General features: G+C 39.9%; 1 protein-coding gene across 3 annotated transcripts in view; it reads left to right on the top strand.

The window, feature by feature from the left end:
* The window catches only part of CCNY (cyclin Y), a 298,139-nt gene that overhangs the window by 205,873 nt on the left and 70,263 nt on the right, over positions 1 to 22,003 (top strand). For all 3 annotated transcript variants that reach the window (XM_029953203.1, XM_029953205.1, XM_029953204.1), the window contains one exon: positions 15,117 to 15,191. In XM_029953203.1, coding sequence (XP_029809063.1) covers positions 15,125 to 15,191 — 67 coding nt within the window. In that variant the 5' untranslated portion in view covers positions 15,117 to 15,124. The remainder of the gene's footprint in view (positions 1 to 15,116; positions 15,192 to 22,003) is intronic.

Below are 22,003 nucleotides of genomic sequence, written 5' to 3' on the forward strand. Positions count from 1 at the left end.
CCATTTGCAGGCCTCACCCTTAGGAATGTGGGGTGAGGTAGCTGGGCTATTCTGATTAGATACCCCCGGGCAATGTATGACTGTCAAATGGCCAAATGGCCAAATGGTTCCGAAGAGACTGACCTTAGACCTTTTAGCTTAGAGGGGGAAACAGCCAGTCATGGCATCTGTTAGGTTCAGACTCGTGTTCTTACATTTGCAACTTAGCCGTAAGCCTCCAAAAGTAGGAATCCAAAAGGATAGGAATTTTTATGATGGCCTATTAGTATTACCATAAAGTACAGCTGATATTTTTACTAAAAGAACAATATTGCACCTTTATATTCACAGAAACAATGTTTTTCCAAGTGGCCATGTTAAGAAGGAAGCTTTTTGGGGCGCCTGGGCGGCTCAGTTGGTTAAGCCTCCAACTTTGGCTCAGGTCATGATCTCACATTCGTGGGTTTGAGCCCCGCATCCGGCTCTGTGCTGACAGCTCAGAGCCTGGAGCCTGCTTCTGATTCTGTCTCTCTCTCTCTCTCTCTCTCTCTCTCTCTCTGCCCCTCCCTGCTCATGCTTTGTCTCTCTCTGTCTCAAAAATAATAAAACATAAAAAAAATTTTAAGAAGGGAGCTTTTTTTGCATGCCTCTTTTGGAATGGCATTCGAGCTACTCTACCAGCAACAGAAGGATCTTGATCTCGTGACTGGATAGTTTTCTTCTCTGCTTTTCTCCCATATTTTCACTCCTTAAGATCTAAATGGAGATTTAGCTCCATTTAGCTTCTCTTCAACCCTGCACTTGCCCCTTTGCTATTGTTTTGCCATTGCAATCTGAGAGGATCCTCCAGAATGGGCTTGTAAGAATCCCTGAAAACCATGACACTCTGAAGCTGGGAACCAAGATGAGCTTCATTCTGAATCTAACAGGAAGTAGGTTAACTTTCAGAAACACCAAGGGTAAGGTCGCTTTCTGCCATACCCTTCACTGCATGCTTCATTTGGCAGACAGGGATGGGGGTGAATTGAAAAGTCACCACCCCCCAGCCTGGGTAAGAAGCACCAGCTATTCCCCTGCAGCAACTGTTTGCAAGTCAGGAACTGCCTGTGTAGGCTGTGTTCTGGAAGGCAGTGTTTTGTGTACTCAAGAGGTGTAGCTCACTGCTTTGCCATGGGGAAGGCAAAAGAAGAGAAGTGATATTTTTGTTCATGTATTGGCGATATTCTCCCTTAATTAGGGATATTTGGGGAGATAGAAACAAAAAAGCCAATGGTTAGGTGTGAGGATTTCTGTACTTCAAATACACTGTTCATCTCTTTGAGCAGATAGAGGTCCCTGATCTTCATGGCTTCAAAGTGACATTTCAGTAGAGAAATCAAGCTAGGGTTTTGAATTATGGAATCTTGGGTTTTTTTTAATGTTTATTATTTTTGAGAGAGAGAGAGAGAGAATGTGTGTGAGTGGGGAAGGTCAGGGTGGTGGGGGCGAGGGTGGGGGAGAGAAAGAGCAAGAGAAAGAATCCCAAGCAGGCTCCATGCTCAGTGTGGAGTCCAGTGTAGGGCTCTACCCCACAACTGTTAGATCACCACATGAGTCGATTTCAGGAGTTGGTTGCTTAACCAGCTGAGCCCCCAGGGGCCCCCTGCATAACAGAATCCTGCAGAAGGAAGAACCAGTGATTTTTTTTTTTTTTTTTTTTTTTTTTTTTTTTTTTGGTGATAGGATTCATGAGCTAGTGAAGGGTAATGAATAATGAAACGCCAGCAGCATCAAGTTTAGAATGGAAGCAGAATCAGTGATACTAATTACAGTTTGAAACAAATGACATCATTTACCAGACCTTGGGAAGTATATGTCAACAGAACTTTTAAAAAGATTTATTAAAATAGTTAAAAACTGATTAAATTTGGCAGCACATCCTTGGAGAGAAAAGAAAATGCGGAAAAATTAAAAATGCTTCAAAGAGAATTTATGCATATAAGCAAATGATAAACACTTTCATAGCTTAAACTTTCTACCATCATTTGCTTTAAAATAAACAGTTGTAAGCCTGATTTGGGAAGTAAATTCATGCTGTTGACCTCCTCCCTGATCATTGACAAAGGCACTGGATCTTGGAAGGTCGAGAGTCACACAGTAGCCATCATTGAAGGCTTCTGAGTAAACCCTAGGTAGAGAGGGTTCAGAAAACTGCTGCCCATGCTGGCTTTGCCTCTCTTATGCTGGATGGTAATTGGTTATCTTATTTAGAGTGGAGGAGATGGTTCTGGGAAATGGGGAAAATGAGCAATTAAAGGCATTTAGCGCAGTTGTAAGTAAGTGTTTGGGGGTTTAATTGGATTAATTTCCCACAGGTAGGTTAAACCCAGCAGCACACCACCTTGAGGGTCTTTCCTGCTTCCTCCCTCCTCTGTGCTTGACCCCATTATCAAGTGCATCGGGTCCCTCTATAATATCTTCAAGTCCATTCATTTCTCTTAACCACCTTTCTTCCCGCCTGGATTATGGCCACAGCCTCCTTCCCAATTTCTTGTCTTCTGGTCTTGTCTTCATTTGGTTTTTTTTTTTTTTTTTTTCTTGCTGTGCGTGTAGCAATGGTGATTGTTCCTAAGTGTGTATTTGTTCATGTCTCATCACTTCTTCAGGAGTTCCCTGGTATCCTTGCAGTAAAATCCTAACTTTTCAAGAACTCTTTCTCATCACTTCCTCCTTGTACTCTGATATATTTTAAGTGTGTCTTAAAGGCCTGGTATGCTTTTTTTTTTTTTTCAAACTTTGTGTCTTTGATACACTGATTTGTCTGCATTAAATACCCTTTCTCTTCTCAGAGCCTCAGCTGTCTCCTTGTTTCCCCCATAGCACTTGCCTCTAGTGAAACACAACTGACTTGTCTGCCTAACTCTAGCCTTTCTTCCGGCCTTTATGCTCTAGAGGGCCTCGGAGTCTTTCACTAACATTTCTTGCTCACAAATGCATACATCAAATTAATTCTCAATAAATAATTGTTGATTATTGAATTAAGTAATGACAAGGGAGATGAATATCTCTTTCCTGGTTTTCAGGGTGTCATGTTGGACACTTTTTAGTTGTCTACAATAGCAGATTTCTTCAATATTGCCCATATGTAAAAGACCTAGTTATTTGCCTGGTATTAAAACACCAGTGATCCAAGTCGTGTTTTCCTATTTCAATGATAGTGCTAATTCATGCCTCTCAGGAGAGGCTGGTTGCTAGGAGATTCTTTCTCTTTGAATTAATCTACATTTGAGTTCGTGGTTGATCCTTGCCAATTTTTCTTTTTCTTTCCTTCAGTTGTTGAGAACAAGCTCCTTCACTTGATCATTCTTTTGTCATTTTCAATATTCTGTTAATTATTATTGAGCATTTGAACTTTGTACATATGGCCCCTATCCTAAGGTGGTACTAATTCCACTCTGCCCTTATGTGGGGCCCATGAATGCCACTGGCTCCCATGTCTCTGACAATCACAGGGCCCAACGAAGCTGTCAAAGTTACCATCATCCTTACTTTATTGAGACTCAAAGAAGTAACATGGCTCAGTGGCTAAGCAGAAACCAGAATTCAGTCTTCTAGCTTTCAATTGCACATTTTTTAAATCTTGTTTTCTGCTGACCTTTAAACACTATAATATATGGTTAATAATCTTATGCCAGGACACAGTAAGCATTGTTTAGCTAATTTATCTGACGCATGATTTTTCTGTTTTTCCTTTTTTAAGTTGTCCCTTCAGCTTCAAATTTTTTCATTGGCTATCTTTCTAAACTCAGATGCAAGCAGCCAGATTTGTATTTTTGAACATCACCAGTGGCTTGTCCCAACACTTCATTCACGGGAAAAATGCAGCTTCTTGTTCTGTCATTCATAGTCTTCTGCAGTTTGGCCCGAAACCACCTTTCTTGCTTTTCTTTCCTTTGGCTTTTCTTTCTGAACGCTTCAGGCTTGCTTGTATGTCTCCTGGCTATGCCCTGGTAAGTTTTCATCTGTTCACTATGTGCCTTGGCCCCTCCTCTTCCTTCTGACTGAAATGCTGTCCTGCCCTGAGCACCTTTCTTCAAATAAAAATCTGTCAGGTCCACTGCAATCTCATCTGTTCTAGAAAATCTCTTCTACCAGTAAAGCTTGAAGCACTTCCCATCAGTGTCACTCATGTGATCCTTTCTGCATTCTGAATTTCTTAAGGATTTGTGGAAAGAAGTATGTATGTAGATGTGCCAGGAGATAGGAGCTCCTTAATAGGGTGGACTGTAGTGGAATATCTTTGTGTTCATATATGTGTCTGGTTCAGTACCGTGGTGGCATATTTGAATTTTTGGGGCACCTGAGTGGCTCAGTCTGTTAAGCATCCGACTTCAGCTCAGGTCATGATCTCATTGTTCCTGAGTTCAAGTCCTGCATGGGGCTCTGTGCTGACAGCTCAGAGCCTGGAGCCTGCTTCAGATTCTGTGTCTCCCTTTCTGTCTCTGCCCCTCCCCTGCTCGTGTTCTGTCTCTCTCTCTTTCAAAAATGAATAAGCATTTAAAAAAATGAATTCATTCACTGATCTTTATTCAGTCACTGTGTATTTGGGGGATTGTGCACTCAAACCAATGGTTATGGAGATAGAAGAAAATTGCTAGATCACAGCATGTACCAAGATTGGTTGGAGTGGAGAAGGACAAGTGAGTAAGCACAGACGAATCGGGTTATCTTCCAGGGACCACAAGCCTTGGCCAGACTTGAGGTGGGAGCAAGAATAGGCTAACTAGAGAGGGTTGCTCCTGGCAGAGGGGATGGTCTGGTCAAGCCCATGAAAAACAAAGAATATTAGCTGGAGCCTGGGGTGTGGGGGGCAAAGTATAAGGGTATAAGGCAAAGAGAAGTGGGAAATCAGGCCAGCCGGTTGTATGGGGCCGATCAGTTGTACAGAGGAATGATGACTGAGCTTATGTGTCTGTGAGAGCTAGTCCTTCTAAGTGGATAATTACATGCAAATAGCAGTTTTGTTGTGTGTGCCAGCACTGTGGGTATAACAAAATGTTTTTGAGTGTGTCAGTTTGTAACCTGTGCTTCCACTAAAATCTAATATAGGAGTAGACGGTAGCACTGTTCTTGTTCCTTCCCTAAACAACTTTCATAACCTTTTTTATGTTCTTCCTTGCCTGACCTCTAGCGGATGTAGTAGTAATCAGCAAAATGCTCAAAGGAGAGCACTGTGAAGCTAGTATCCTGGAAAAGCCACTGCCTGAATTTTCAGTTTTAAAGTAGAAGAGGTAGTTTGTAATATGAATTGTGACTAGACAGGGTGATAATCTTTAAACTTTCAAACACTTGGATTGATGATTCTGTGAGCAGGGACCCTGTCTGATGTTCAGTGCCATTTCCCCATCTCACCATGTAGCAAGGGGTCCGATACGGGGTAGGTGTGCTGAGTAAGGGTGTATATGTATGTGAATAATAATGATGCTAGTATATAGGAGTGTGTGTATGTGTGTGTGTGCAGAATATCTATACATAGGCATTTATTTTAGCTTTTTATAAAATATTATAATTTTCTGTATAAGATCTTACAGTCTTGTGAAATTTAAGGATAGATTTTTTTGTAACTTAGTAAATTGAGCCTTTTTAATATTATCATTATTGCATTTGTTAATTGTTTGTTGCTCTAGGCCACAGTGTTTCTCAGTGAATGCCCCATTGGCTTGTGAGGCATAGTTTCTCCTTGTGTGGGACTGTGGTAACAGACAAGTAAGTAGCAGCTGCTTAGTATGGTAGCCAAAACTGTCTCCATACATTTCTAAATACCCCTAGGGTAAGGGAGATAGTGTTGTTCCCTTAGCTGAGCACTATTACTAAGGTAAATGAATGATAATATCTATATCTTAATTTGTATATAATGCCAATGGATTTGTAAAGCCCTTTGTATTTTCTAAGTATAGGATTATATACAAATAACAACAGTTTTGTTTTTTCCAACCCAATAAATTCTCTTTATATTATTTTTTTTCTTGTCGCATCTCATAACAACGTTAAATTGAAGGTAGCTGGATCCCAGCCTCATTCCTGATCTCAGGAGGATGCACCTCATGTCTCACCGTAAAGTATGAGGATTGCTGTAGGTTTTGAGCTGAGAACCTTCATTAAGATACCTTTTATCAGGTTAAAGAGGTTTTCTAAGAGTCTTTTTTTATCCTGAATGGTTATAGAGTGTAGAACCACTATTAGTTGGAGTCTTTCATTTTATACATTCTCTCTCTGTGCTTCATTCTAAGTGGTTTCTTTAGATATGTTTTTCAGGGTCCCAATTCTGTGTTCATGTGCGTCTAATCTGTAATTGAACCCATCTATTCAGTTTTAGATTTTAATGACTGTGTTTTTAATTTCTGGAATATGTATGTGTTTACATGTATATTACACATATGTGTATATGTGTATGTGAGCATATATATGGACATGGGTTTTTTCCAGAATGCTCTCTTTGACTTTATGTTTGTCTTTGTGTGTTTAGGTGGCACATATTTATTTAATGGTCTCTATCCAGTTGTTCTATTATTCTAAATTCTTTGAAGCCTAATCTTGCTATTTGTTGTGTCTTCTGACTCTTGCTTGTAATGGATTGTTTCCTTCTGTGTCTTCTCATTTGGGATAAACCTGTCTTTAGAGAGCATAAGCCGGTGGAGCTCTGGGCAGCAAGCTTCTTCAGAGTGGTTTACAATTAATTTTGTCAGGTAGCTGGGGATATCACTGACGTGTGACCAATTTGGTATAAATTTATCTATGGATTCCTGAACTACGTGTGCAGAATAGAGCAGAACTCCAAAACCACGTTAGAGATACAGACATACGACTGCTTACCAGTTAACTTAGGGGAGTGGGAGCCTTTTCCTCTCTCGCTCTCTTGGCCCAGCTTCCTTTTTCATCTGGGTTCATGACATTATTTTTTTCAATTCAGTTTTGTTGAGATCATAGCCCATATATGTAAAAGCATCACTTCCAACTTCTGTTCACCCTAAGGGCTGATATCCTATCCTGTAGGACATTGAAAAAAAGTTGCTTCCAAATCAGAGCACTTTTAAATAAAGGAGGTTAGATTAGTAGTTATGTCAGGATAATACGTGAGACCTAAGACCTAGCTCACACTGCTGGGTAGCCCATCCATGCTGGAAGACCTCAGTTCTTTCTCTGGTTAGGGCCTCAGGTCATGTCCCTCATTTTCTTGGCACACTTTCTTTTAGGCCTTTAAAAGGATGTCTTATATTTTATCCCACGTTCCTAAGTGCTTGTAGTGTGAGAGCTTTTAGTTTATCTGTCTGCTGTATTGGCAGAATAATCTGTCTTTAGTCTCAGTGTTAAGATTTTTAAGGGGCACCTGGGTGGCTCAGTTGGTTAAGTGTCTTGACTTCAGCTCAGGTCATGATCTCACGGTTTGTGGGTTTGGGCCCCACGTCCTGCTCTGTGCTGACAGCTCAGAGCCTGGAGCCTGCTTCACATTCTGTGTCTCCCTCTCTCTCTGTGTCCCTGGCTCATGCTCTGTGTCTCTCTCTCTCTCTCAAAAACAAATAAACATTGAAAAAAAAAGATCTTTATCTCCTTTGGTTTATCTACAGACAGAGTATTAGAGACAGTGGAGAGACTGGAGGGGGGAATAGGAAAGGGGAGGGTAAAAGGAAAAGAGTGAGTGGAAGAGAGACTGAGAGGTTGGGAAGAGATAGAGAGGTAGAGAGGTAGGTTGATGGAGAGAAAGAGAGCACACAAATGAGAGTCAGATGTGTGTGCAAAGAGATGCACACAGAGACACATACATGCGCTCGCAGACTCAGACCTGGAGACCCAGCATACATAGATGTGTGGGCTCAGAGATATGTGCTCACAGAGCTGCACACATGGACTGCCCTCAGGGGTGCAGGCAGCTGAAAGTAGAGAGTAAAAACCAAGTCTAAGAGGGTTAGAGTAGTTGTAGGAATAAACTCAAAATCAGCAGGACTAGAAATGATGGCTTTATAATTTTGGAATCAGCAGTTTGCTGCCGCACCAACAGTGGTTATTATAAAGGGGGGCACTGATGGAGCAAATCAGTGGTGGGGGAGGGGATGTCAAGCTCTTGATTTTGGTCTCATTGCACTAATGAATGGAGATAATCATTGATTTTTAAGCAGTGGGACGATAGTAATTTTTTAAAAAGTAAACCAATCAGATTTAAAATTAACAGGCATTATTTGTTGATTTCATCATTGCCTTGAAGATCATAGCCGGATTTAGAATGTGTCTACCTAAAGTTGAAATGAAAAGTTTGAGATTTTAATAATGTCAGATATTTGTCTAAAGATGGGAAATGATGATCAACCTGAGGCTGGCAGTGCAGAGAACAGAGGTAGAAGGTGGGAAGTTTCTGTTTTGTGCAGATTGTATTTTGTGTCTTTTCTTCTATCCATAGTAGACCCAGTACATTTTAGGCCTTACTGCACTTTCCTGTTTTCCTTTTTTGGTTTTCCTGGCTTTCTAGACCATGAGTAATAGTTGATGACTCCTGCTTATCCTGAGCATTATTTTATTACATGAATCTTTTAGAACACTGGTGCTGATGTAAAAGCCAAGGTGAGTAATTGTGCATCTTTCTGCGACATTTGTGGAAAGGACCTGAAAATTAAGTTACTTGGCATAGGAAAAATACTGCTGAATTAAACTGGTTGGCAAGTACACTGTTTGATCTTTTTCAGTTTTGAATAAAGGGATTCTATCATCACGTGTACTCAGCTGAAATGGGCTGAGAACGGTGTGACCGAATATTTCTGTCATCACTTGTAAGTCGGGCAGTAGTCTATTAGAATGTCCATTTAATTAATATTTTAATTTGACTGTGTCTTAATAAATATCATCATGATAAAGAAGCAATCAGTAGTTCAAAATTCTGCTTCCCAAGATTTAGGTTGAAGTCAACTCTAGGAATCTCATAACATTTCTTAAAATTGCGTTTTCTCTCTAAAATATCACTGCTTCAGGCTAGTTTATCTTTTCATTATGGGTCACCTTGTCCTTTTTTATAAGAGGTAGGAGAACCTGTATCGGGAATGTGAAACACTGAAGTTTAAACATCAGTTTCCAACCAGGACTCCTTAGAAAATAGATATTATATAATGATGGTGTAGCGTCTTTAGTGTCTTTAAGTTTAACATGCATATTTTAGAGTTTTTTTCTTCAGCACTGAGCTAGATGCTGTGGAGTAATATTTTTTTAATACCCTAAAATTTTAATAGCCATTCTTTATGGGGACCTATTGTGTGGCAGATACCCTGCTATTATTGCTTTATATGAATAAATTTTAATCTTCACAGCATTACTCTAAGTTAGGTTATTTGCCCACTTTATAGATGGGGAAAATGAAACCCAGAATAGTATGGCAGTTTGCCCTAGGGCATAAAGTTAGCAGAGATGTATTCAAATCTAGATCTTTTACATTATAAAAGGTGTTATTTCTAGACTCCACCATTTAAGTTTCTCTTTGGGGAATGAATGATTCTGAAAACTCTAGTACGGTTGATTTTCAGCATTCTTAATGTGGGTTGTAGAATTTATGGAGTGTTCTTGATCGGTTTTTTAGTCTTTTTGTCTTCTCCACTGGTACTTCACACTTTAAAATTAGAAGGATGCTCTATTAGAGCAGGAACTCAATCTGTTTTGTTCACTTCTGTATCCTCAGTATGTGGAACTTAACAATACCTGGCATTTAGAATATGCTCATTGATTGTTAAATGAATGAATGAAAACCTTGGCAGTTGGACTGGCCTTGACAAACACCCACAGAATTCATACAAATAGTATCTAATAAAATGCTAATTTGACCCATCATAATGTAACTATTAAGGCAAATATGTGATAGAAATAAAATTTTGAAATCATCTAACTACATGTTCTGTCTCACCATTACTTTACTATAGCCCTTTGGAAAAATCAAGATGCATTCTCATGTCCAGGAAATAGTTCATGTAGGTAATAGGAAAGGTAAAGGCACAGACATGTTTACCAACCTGGAGTAGTCTTTTGTTATCACAGGACTGAACACAATACCTGGCCTATAGTATAGACTCAATGAGTGTTTGTTCAGTTTAACTTAATTTAATTGAATGGACTTGCCAGGAGGGCAAACGCAGTATAAAAAATACTTTGCTTAAGCTCTTTTGTTTTAAGCACACTATTCTCTGTCTCACCGGTTTGGTTATATATTTCATTCTTCATTATTTATTGCTCGTCTTGTACTCTGATGGGGTCATGTACTTCATCTTGTCTCACTGACTAAATTGCAAATTGTTGTCATATAAACTGCATCTCAGCCTTCTCCTTGCCCCTTCCAGAGATTGCCCAAGTGCTGACCTTCCTTGTTGCAGAGCTGTTGGCTCCTATCTGGTGTCACTAGCTAGCTTATCTGTGTGGGTCTTTTCTTGGGGATGGAAATACTGCAGTGGGGTTTTCCTCTTTTGGGTAAGAGCAGTGTTTTCTCCACTAAAATTATATTTAAATAGCACCCGGCGATGTAAATATTTAATTTTGTAAGTTATTACTTTTTCTGGATAAGTTAGCACATTAGGTACTTGAGGCGTTTGATGGGGGCAGGTGGGAAAAATGAAAGCCTTGAATGCTCTGGGAAGGTGGGTCTGAGGGCAGGGCAGGGCTGTGTGAGTTTCCAGGAAGGGATTTGCGGAGGCTGAGGAGTGTTTGACCTTGGTGGTAGATTGAAGGAGGTTTATGTGAACAATTAGTGTTCAAACCATGACTTTAAGATAGGCAGTATAATTTCCGTTAGAACTGATTTTAGCAGAATAGTTAACATTCTTTAGCAGTAAAGTTTATTTCATATATAATCTCTGATTTTCAGCTTAATATTTCATGAATTTCTTCCTTTTGATTCTTGCCATTCAGAAACATCACTGAGCTGAACTGAGATCACTACACTCTTCATATGTGTTCACCTTGTTAACATTTGGAGTATCACTTTTCCTGACTGTCTGCAATGTGGGGATTTTTTTTCTCTGCGTCTAAAGTAGTAGTTTTGTCATGCTTGACTTCAGAGTAGAAGTTTGGGTGATGTGGCAGGTTTATTTTGCTTGGCTTGTGAGAATGCTGCCTTTTCCCATTTTTTGTTCCCTGAAAAGTAAGTTCTCTTGCCAAAGCACATATTGTAAATGCCCTATTTCTCTTCAGGATTTGGGGTTGCTCTCTTAAACCTGTGTGTAGAATATAGCTGGCAGTTCCTCGTACCTTTGTATTCTGCCGTTGTGCATGTTTAAATCAGTGCCAGATAAACTGGGTTCTGGTTGGCCCAACCTTCACATTAAGTTACTCTGAGAGATCTGGCTTTCAGATTTGTCCTGTGCAAAGTTAGCCTTTTGGCCTGTACGTGGCAAAAGTTTTATTACTTTCCATTCTGTGGTTAGGAAATATGAATCTGGGTTAGGATTGGAGAAAATGCAAACCAGCATGTTGTTAAATGCTTTTTTCTGAGTAACGTCCTGCAGCTCATGAAAGTGTTGTGCTCTAATGTAGCAACATCTGGGCATGCTTTCAGATGAAAATAAGCTGGTGATCTCTCTTGTCCCAGCAGTGCTACATATACTCTTGCAGAAGAAGAGATTTCCTTGATATTGCTTTGTGTAGAGATTCCTAGCTATCTCATCCAGGATCTAGATCCTAAAATTTAAATTCTAGGGAGAACTTGAGAAAGATTATGTGAATCCAGCTCTAAGGGCTTCTGGATTGTCCTCTGTGTAGTCTCTTGCCTCCTTCCTATTTCAGACTTCAGTCCTTCTAGGGCAGTCAGGATCTGAGGCAAGATCGGGCCTTGAGGTGTAGTGGGAAGAACTCGGGACTCTAGATTTCAGCTGGAGACCAGAGTTCTGGTTCACTTCATCTCTCTCAGCCTCAGTTGCCTTATCTGGGAGTATCGTGTCAAACCCTGATTTTGAAGCCTCCTTTGAACTCTTCGTGACTTGCTCTATGCCATTGAACTAGGTAGAGATGATACCTGGCCTGTCACTCACACAGGAAACCACCTCTGACAAGAGCTAGTGTTCTGTTCAGACCTACAGTTATGACTTGGCCATAAAGGAAACATGCAGTAATCTCTTCTGTATCACATTTGGTAGGGACAGTGTAGAACACGATTCCTGCTATTTGGGTTCTGCACGGAAGAACAGCCAGTCATCCTTCCCTGCCCCCTGTCGCCCTGGGTCTGTTTAGACTAGGAGGTAGTAGTTTACAGACATGGTGGCTATTAGCAGGACAAAGGCACCCCCCACTCAGGGGTCCCTCACAGCCCATAGTCTTTTGTTATGAGTTCATATAGCTCGGGGCCAGTGCCAGTGGGGAGGCTCATCTTGTTGGCTGTGTGTGAGCCCCCTCTGACTCATGGGGGACTCATGGGAAAGGGGTGCACGCCACAGCCAAGAGAGTCCCTCAGGCATCTCCTGGGAACACCAGCATGGGCTATAGAAATAATAGTCCAAGCACCTAGAGGATAATGAAGGCTTGAAGTCATTTTTCACAAGTTGTTTTAAATCGTAAGTGCTTAAAATTACAAAACTTAAACTAATAAAGAAAAATACACTCAATGCGGGAAACTTAGAAAACATGGGAAAAAAAAGAAAAAGGACGTAATTGCATTATTCGAAGATAACCAATATTAGTGTATATTCTTTTAATATGTATCCTACACGTATGCATATCCCCCCTTCCAGATGATGTCATGCTGCTTTCTTTACCTAGTGACATATATGGTATTGCTATTTCAACATGAATAAAATATTCCTCCCATGTTTTTTTAATTTTGAAATGCTCCTTTTTATTGAAGTATAGTTGGCCTACAAAATATAGTTTACAGTGTACAAAATAGTGATTTGACAATTCTGTACATTATGCTGTGCTCCCCATGATAAGTGTAGTTCATGTGATTTTTTTTTATGGTGGCATTTCACCATCTAGGGCACACTATTATTTACTAGAACAAATGTCCTGTTATTGGCAGCCCTCTCTCACAATCTGTCAATGTCTCCATTCTTAGCAATTTCTAGGGTTTGTGACCATTACAGCATAGAATCCTGATCTCTAGGGATTGTCTTATAGGACATTCCTGAATTTTAAAAAAAGTTTTTAATGTTTTTATTTTTGAGAGAGAGAGAGTGCCTGTGTCTTAGTAGGCGAGGGACAGAGAGAGAAAGAGTGAGACACAGAACCCTTATCTGTCAACACAGAGCCTGACATGGGGCTGGAACGAGATGTGGTTCATGACAATGTATAATTGACTGAGCCACCCAGGTGGCCCCATTCTTGAATTTTAAAGCAGCGGGCCCTCAATTCCCTAAGAAATGGCGATCTTATTTTGGCTCCACTGTTAGCTTAAAACAGAAAAGCTTTACACTTTTTGCTTGTGGTGAAGTGAGTCTTAAAGACAACTGGTCTGCATAGGATGGTCTATTTTTCGAATGTGTAGATTAAAAATCTGTCATTAGACAGTCTTCCCGCCCCCACACTCTTGCAAACAAAACAAAACAAAATAAGCAAACAAACCTGGTCTGGTAGGTTAGTCCAAAATGAATATTAAGGGAACAAACCAAGAGGTTGCAGTGCTGACACCGTCCACAGCTGGGGAATCAGGTGCTTGCTTCTGCTCCACACCAGCATGGAACACCACAGGCATATTGTTTTTCAGTTGATATTTTTCTTGGGGGATTATAAATTAAGGTTTTGGAAGTTGGCAACATCCATCACAGTTGGGATTATGTATATGCCCTCAGTTTTCGTATGCTGAAGTCTCAAAAAATAATTGTGAGTAGCACATTTGTTCTTTGACCTTTCTATAAAAAAATTCTACTTTAGCAGGAAACCCTCTTATAAAAACTCATTTTTACCAGGAGATTTCTGGCCTAATTTTATCTAGTTCAAACTGAGGCAAGTATGAGAAATTGTCTTGTTTGCCTATCTTTCTCCTTCTATAGCATTTAGCAATGATAGTGCTACACTATGTTCATAATTTTAGTAGTTGTCACAGAAGAAGGACCAGATAATTGAAATAGCATTTAAGATTCAATTTGCGTGTCTTTAATCAAGCACCCAGGGAGAGGTCAGGAGCTACAGTCCAGTAAGCAATCGGCTAATGGGGGGAAGATTGCCTCACTTCAGAGGTTTGCTGAGGGGAGTCTCTGTGGATGAGTGATTAGTAGGTGTTGCTTCTGGTGTGTATATGACCATCCTTTTTTGTTTCTTTCCTTTTATTTTTGACTTGATTAGCTATTAAAACTAAAGGGAGATACATCCATTTTTATTGGTGGTGATTAGTTTTCTTTGCAAATTTATTGAAATAATTGAATTCAAAATCGTTTTCATTTTGATTGCTGAGAAGGTTGATGACTGGTGACTGGACTCTTAGGTCCCACCCGGAGGGGCCAGCAGCTGCTGCGTCCTTGCCCTTTGTGACCACTGGGGTGGGAGCCAGTGCTGCCAAATGGTCTGATTTCTCCAGAGAAGCTGGAAAGACAGATTTTTTTTCTTTGTGGTATATGTTTGAAATATAAAAATCATTCCATGTTGGCTCAAATTAAAAAGAAATGTATGGATCAAACAAAACATATCTATCTGAGGCCCCAGATTATGCCCACAGAAGGCTAATCTGCGGCCTCTACTCTGAAGGATAAGTTTTGCCCTTTTAGAAAATAACTTAATTAGGCAGAGTTTGTGGATGCTGATTTGGCTGAGATAAGTCTAGTTCAGTCACCGGTAACAAGGAACCATCACTCACCGTAACTGCAGATTTTAGGTGAGTCCATTGTAGCACGTAATTCTTGGTCAGTGGCATAGCTCTGTCTTGCTATCTGTAGTAACCTGGGCAAAAGCAGACTTTTTAAAAGAGAATGGAGTTTTAGGCCAACAGATCTCCCAGCAAGTGTTCAATTTTTATGTGTGACTTTCTCAAATTTCTAAATAGCAGTGTTTTCAGTTGAACCTAGAAGAATCTATTAACACAGTAACTGAAGGTTTTTTTTTTAATACATCCTTGAACATATTAGCAATTTTAAGGTTAAAAAAATTGAAAATCTTGACTCCCCTTAGTTATCAAATGAATACTGATGTATTTTATTTTTCTTTCTTTAAAGATTTGAACATGGAATTCAATCCTTCAGACCATCCTCGGGCCAGCACAATATTCCTCAGTAAATCTCAGACAGACGGTAGGTTACTAATTTATTTGTGTTTCTTAGAAAAAAAAAAGGCTCATGTTGGTAACTGAACTCTTGATTTTCTACTAGATGTGATTCTCAGAGTAAAAATAGAATCCCCTTTAGTAACCCCCAAAGTGTATTGTTTGGTGGTGTTCTCTTAGGGTTTCTTTCTTTTGTAGTAAGTTATGTTTTCAGAGTTTCCTGTTTGAAACAACTGTCCTCACTCATTTTGCCATTCTGTTGGAATTATTTCTTTTTCTTTTTTCTGAATTCATGTTTCATTTTTATTATTTATTTTGTTTAAGTTTAGTGTATTGTCAAGTTGGTTTCCATAAACACCCCAGTGCTCATCCCCACAAGTGCCCTCCTCCATGCCCATCACCCTTCAGCCTCAGTTTGTTCTCAGTATTCAAGAATCTGTCATTGTTTGCCTCCCTCCCTCTCCCCAACTATTTTCCCCCCTCCCTCTCCCCCATGGTTCTCTGCTAAGTTTCTCCTGTTACACTTATGAGTGAAAGCATATGGTATCTGTCCTTCTCTGCCTGACTTATTTCACTTAGCATGACACCCTTGTGTTCCATCCATGTTGCTACAGGTGGCCAGATTTCATTCTTTCTCATTGCCATGTAGTATTCCATTGTATATATAAACCACGTCTTCTTGATCCACTCATCAGTTGATGAACATTTAGGCTCTTTCTATGATTTGGCTATTGTTGAAAGTGCCGCTGTGAATATTGGGATACATGTGCCCCTATGCATCAGCACTTCTGTATCCCTTGGGTAAATCCCCAGCAGTGCTATTGCTGGGTCATAGAGGAGTTCTATTGTTAATTCTGCTGGATTATTTCTGTGTACACTCTATAGAAGCAGTTTTTACACTAGATCCAGACCTTTTCCTTTAAGAATTGATATTTACATAAAACTCTAAAGATCGGAAGTTTTTGTTTTTTTAGTTTGTTAAAGAAAGGAAAATATAATTCTTAAATATAAGCACTTTGAGAGTTGAACTGAAACTGTATACTAAAGGTAGGTGTGTTCCTTTTGCTAACCGTCTACTAATCAGGTAATTCTGCAGTCTTTGTGGTTTGTCCCAGGTATTTGTGGAATTTCTATTAGGGTTTTTTTTCTCTTTTTCAGCCCCTTGCTTATCTCACTGTTCCCTGGCCCTTGGCTACAAAAGCACAGATAAAAGTTATACAATATAGTGAACATGAATCTTCTCAATTGGTTTCCTATAAAAGAGTTGCAGGAGAAATTTATTAAATGACAGTGTACCGATCAGGATATTATATTACAGTGCTAGAGTCCTATGTGATTCAATCTGTGAATCATTAAGCTAAGCTCTAACCTAGAGAAAATCCGAAATTGACTAGAAAATAATCAAACATATGTAAGACAGAGACTTTATTTATAAGAACAGATAACTTTTCCATAATGGTTAGATGACAATTTTGACATGGCATAATGATGAGGTAATATTGGTGATCTTTACTTAAGCGGGCCACTGACTTGATCTGAAAGAATTTGTAAACAAAGCAATCAATATTTCAAAGTGTAAGAAGAATCATTCTAGGCATCGAATACCTGTGAAATAAGTTTTGAATATATTGGGTAAAAACAACATTTTTCTCTTGGCCTGGTAAAGTGGGAAGCCATTGAGGAGTAGGATATTACAGGGGAAGAAAAGTGACAGTGGGGATGAGGGTTTGGGACAATGAGATACTAAAACAATTTTTTGCACTTATGATGCAAGGTTGGCATACTTTCAGGTTTGGTTCCTGTTTCTTGTGACTTCAGAGTATAGACGAACATCATTCAAGGTATTTTCTAACTAGATTCAAATGGAATTGCAAAAGGCCTCCAAATAGATGACATATACCTTGATTGTCATGGTAAAATGAAACAAGGTTTTCTGACCTAACAACAGAAGGATTGCTCAGAAATGAGTTGGGGGGACGCGTATCTTCCCCCTTCATGTTTACTGTAGGCCTCATTGCCCCTTCCCCTTCTGGAACATCAGGGTATCGTTACTCAGACCCTTCTGTTTAATCCTTCACTTTCTACTTAAATGCTGGATCTTTCCATTCAACATGTAAACCTACTTGAGTCATACAAGAAATACAAGAAAAGGAAACGTAATCAAGAGCCTCTCCCTGAAGTGTTCCTCTCTACTACCCTGTTGGGTGGAAGCTCCTGTACCATCTCTGCTTCTCTCCGCATTCTCTGTTCCACCAGGATCTTCCCACCAATGCTGTTCTCTGGAGTGTGTGTTGGAAGGTTGCCTGGGGACATTTTGGCTTCTGTTAGCTCTTTTGACCTCTGATGTGGCATTTGCTGGCTTGTCCCTTAAAACTCCTTCTCTTTTGGCCTTTTATATTCAAAAAGGCCGATTTGTTGAAAACAAGTCCCTCTAACAAACAATTGCCTTATAAATAATTGAAAGAAATAGGTTTTAAATATAGGTAAATTTGGTAACTTTAATAAGTTAGTTAAATTAATTCTTCGGTGAATTGTTACCAATCAGAGAACTATTTTGGGAACTTGATCCTGAGAAACACTCCCTTTCTTTAAGGTCCTTCTCAGGCGTCTTGTTCATTCATCCCTCTAATGTTAGTATTTTCTAGGTTTCTGTGCTTTATTATTCCTTCTTATCTTCTGGGTTTGTGCATAGTTCCTTTGTGTCCATCTGCCTGCTGGATATCTTTATATCTGCTTCTAATTCAGTATGTCCCAATCAGAACTTAGTAACTACAGTTACCAACCATTCTGCATTTTGTATTCTACCCAGGTCCCCAAGCCATGGAGATCTTGAATTTTCCTAGGCTCCCCACTCTTCCCCAGTCTCACATGCAGTAGTGCTGGAGTGGACCCACCCTTACTTGCAGGAGCCGGTGGTTCATGTCTTCCCAGTCCAAGTTCAGTGACACCGTCTTGGAAGTTTGAAAATAGCCACAATGGGAGTTTTTACAACATAGAAATTGGCAAATGTTACAAATCAGGGCTTTTTTTTTTTTTTTTAAGGCAGCTGTTAAACTTTTACCAGTAAATCATTGCACCCAGGTGATCAAAGGTGTATTAATTTTTACCTTTTAGATTTCCCTTGGATCTGACTACTCTTTACCATTCCCATTGCTGCAACCTCAGTTGAGACTCATATTTTCTCACTTAAATTACTCAGCAGCCTCTAGACTGGCCTTTGACCATATCTCTTTCCAGCCCTACGTTTCTACTATTGCTAGGTGAAAAGATTTTCTGTAAATTGGATCTGATTATGTCACTTGCTGGCTTCAGTTTTTTTCAGTGGCACCTCAGTTGCCTTAGAATTAAATTTCAATTTCAAACACCTTAGTGTGATAATAGACAGGGCCCATTATATGGTCCATCCTTGCCTGCCTTCTCAGCCCACTTCCTTCTTTTGAATCTCTCGGCCTCAGCCATATGGAATCCCTTGCATTGCCCCCGCTTTGCCATGTGCCCTCATGTGCCTTTGCAGTTACCTGGAGTCCCCTTCTGTCATCTGTAGAGCTCATTTCTTCAATCTCTAAGCCTCATTTCAGCTATCACTTCTTCCCTGAAGATGTCCTTGACCCCTCGTGCTGGGTGAAGTGGGCCTTTGGTGAGTTCGTGCTATAGTATGTGAATGCTTTCTTCATAGTCTGAACCATATGGTGGTATCTAGTGTTGTCTGTGTTGCCACATAGCTCTTAGAGGGAAAGGAACATGTGATAATGGATCTCAGTATTCCCTGTGTGCCCTGCTCTGCCTGGCACAGAGGATATGTTCAATTCAGATGATTGAAAGAAGGAAACAAATGACATGGTCACAGTACATTTTTGATGTGCTTGCGGTCTCTCTTTACTTGCACAGACTTAGATTTTCATTACAAGACTCCCATACTTTTTTTTTTTTAATTTAAAACATTTTTAAATTTTAGAATATGAGCAGGGGAGAGGGGCGGGGGGGGAGAGAGAAAGAGAGAGAGAGAGAGAGAAGGGGGGGGGGGAGAATCCTAACCAGGCTCCATGCTAAGCATGGAGCCCAGTGCAGGGCTCAGTCCCACAACCCTGGGATCATGACCAGTGCTGAAATCAAGAGTCAGATGCTCAATGGACTGAGCCATCCAGGAACCCCTAAAACCCTCATACTTCTTTTTTTTAATGTTTATTTTTGAGAGAGACAGACAGAGTGAGGTGAGAAAGGCAGAGAGAGAGGGAGACACAGGATCTGAAGCAGCCTCCACCTATACCAATTTATTTTTAATTGGAAGAAATGTCATAATCTGAGATTATAAGGCACACAGCATCCTTTAGATTCCTTTCTTTAGAATCTGGTGATTCCCCCCTTTCTTCTTAAGGTTGGATGTACTCCTTTAGTAGTTTGGACTATGTTTGTGGGTAGGAGGCTGTTTTGGGGGTGATGGTAGTTATGTTAGGGCACCTCCTGCCTGGGACCTCAGCCAGGCAGGTGTCTGGCCTTTGTAGCTCTCTGCTGTCCAGACCCATCATCCCCTTTCCTTCTCCAGTAGTCAACGATCTGAGGAACACGCTCTGTCTGCCACGCTCTCCAGTGGCCAGCTGTCATAGGAGTTAGATTAGAATCTTCTAAATTCTTTCCCCCGTGATATCAAAGAGATTTAGGCTGGCCTTGGTTCCTTTTTCTCACTGTTAAAAAGGAGACTGGTGGGGCGCCTGGGTGGCTCAATCAGTTAAGCATCTGACTTTGACTCAGGTCATGATTTCACAGTTTGTGAGTTCGAGCCCCGCGTCTGGCTCTGTGCTGACAGCTCAGAGCCTGGAGTCTGCTTGACATTCTATGTCTCCCTCTCTCTCTTCCCCTCCCCCACTTGCACTCTGTCTCTCTCTCTCTCTCTCCCTCTTTCACAGAAATAAACATTAAAATTAAAAAAAAAAAGACTGGAGAGTTTATCATAACAGAATGATAACGGAATGCTTGCCTAATTAAATCTCCACCAACTGGCTGAAGTTGGGGATATTCTGTCCAAAGCCAGACTGACTGCTCACTCAGTATTTTCTTCACACAAATGGGATGTCATTGCAGAATTTCTTTTATGAGAGCCACTCAACAAAGAAGGGAACAGGGGTTCCTCTCAGGAGCAGGTGGGTCCTGAGGAGTTGCCAGGTGAGAGAGAAATTAGTTAGCTTGGCCTGTCTTGGCTTTTCGTGCTCTCATTTTGACTTGTGGAGAAGAATTACAGTTCCTAGTAGCTTTCTCTCTTCTATGCTATTTTAATTCATTGTTTTCAAAGACATGAGAGCCTATTCTGAAGTACTAAGAGAAAGTAGCCAAGTCACATCTTTTTAATTTTAACTAGATATGGTTTATAGAGGTTCTTTTGCCTTAAAAAAGAATTTGTACAAAAATAAAAACTTAATGTGTCTGTGCTTATGTGTGTGTGTGCATGTAATCTGTGTTCAAGAGTTCCTTGAAATAATTAAAGGAATAAAAACCACTCTCTATTGAGTGACTTGAAGCCACACTAGAAGCATTAAAATTTAGAAATAAAAATATGAGCCATTTTTTTGGGTACATTCTTTCAGAAGTACTGACATTGAAAAAATTGTTTTGTGGCCTTCCTTTGTTTGGGGTCACGTTTTTGTTCCTGGGCAGTGTTGAACTTCTCTGGCATGAGGGGACCAACCTTTCTGTACTCCTTTTATCTGGCATTTAGAAGCAGCCGACCCTGTGCCCCGCTGAGAATCTCCTCCACTGAGCGAGCCCATGACCTTTCTGTCACCTCTCTTACGTGTCCCCGGTTCTCTTTCGTGCCCCTCACATGCTGTGGTCTAGCATGCCCTTTTCTCTCCTTCCCTCTGTCAGTCACTCTCTGTGTCTCCCTGACAGCTTGCCAGGTTCCATAGGGAAGATTTTTGCTATTAGGGATTGAAGAATCCATAGGACTTCAAAACTTTTACACTAGTGATTTTCATACTTTTTTTCCTTTGCTTACATACCATGGGAAATAATTTTGAAAAACTGTGAACTCCTTTGAACATTTTTGTGTTGACCGTAAAAACTTTTCATCCTATCTAAGGATGTGTAATTTTTGATGTATTGTAAATATTGACATTTTAAAACAAGCTTTTCCATCTTTAAAAAAAGTTTCAAATAAAATCTCAATACCTTAGTGATTTGATAATGCACCATAAATTTACCGTAGTTTAAAAATGTATGAACAACTCTTCTTTAACAATTGGAAATTTCATATGATTTCTTTTTCATCTTGAACTTGTATTTCCATGTCATTTTCCTCCATAGAATTTTATTCCAATATAATATATCTATTTTAAGTTTTTATTTATTTATTTTTGAGAGCAAGAATAAGTATACACATATGCCTGTATGGAGGGGAGGGACAGAGAGAGAGAGAGAGAGAGAGAGAGAGAAAGAGAATGAGAATCCCACACAGACCCCAAGCTGTCAGCCCAGAGCCGAACTCAAAGCTCAAACTCACACTGAGAGATCATGACCAGAGTGGAAATCAAGAGTCAGACACTTCTCCGGCTGAACCACCCAGGTGCCTCTAAGGTAATATATTTCTAAAAGTCATTTATTACAATATCATACTTCCATTCTATGAAAATGTGGAACTAAGTTTAATTTTTATTTATCACGATTATAAGTGTTTAAATGTTAAAAGTAAATTCTGGATTGATGTATCCTTATTGTTATCTTTAGCCCTCAGTTGATCAAAACAATGCACACATTAAAATTTTAATGAATAATTATTGAACAGAAAAGTGAAGTAATTTTTAGAAAAACATCTCTTACTGAGATGCTTCTATGGATGAATATTAACAC

This window comes from Suricata suricatta, chromosome 10, assembly GCF_006229205.1.
Source record: "Suricata suricatta isolate VVHF042 chromosome 10, meerkat_22Aug2017_6uvM2_HiC, whole genome shotgun sequence".
Classification (NCBI taxonomy): domain Eukaryota; kingdom Metazoa; phylum Chordata; class Mammalia; order Carnivora; family Herpestidae; genus Suricata; species Suricata suricatta.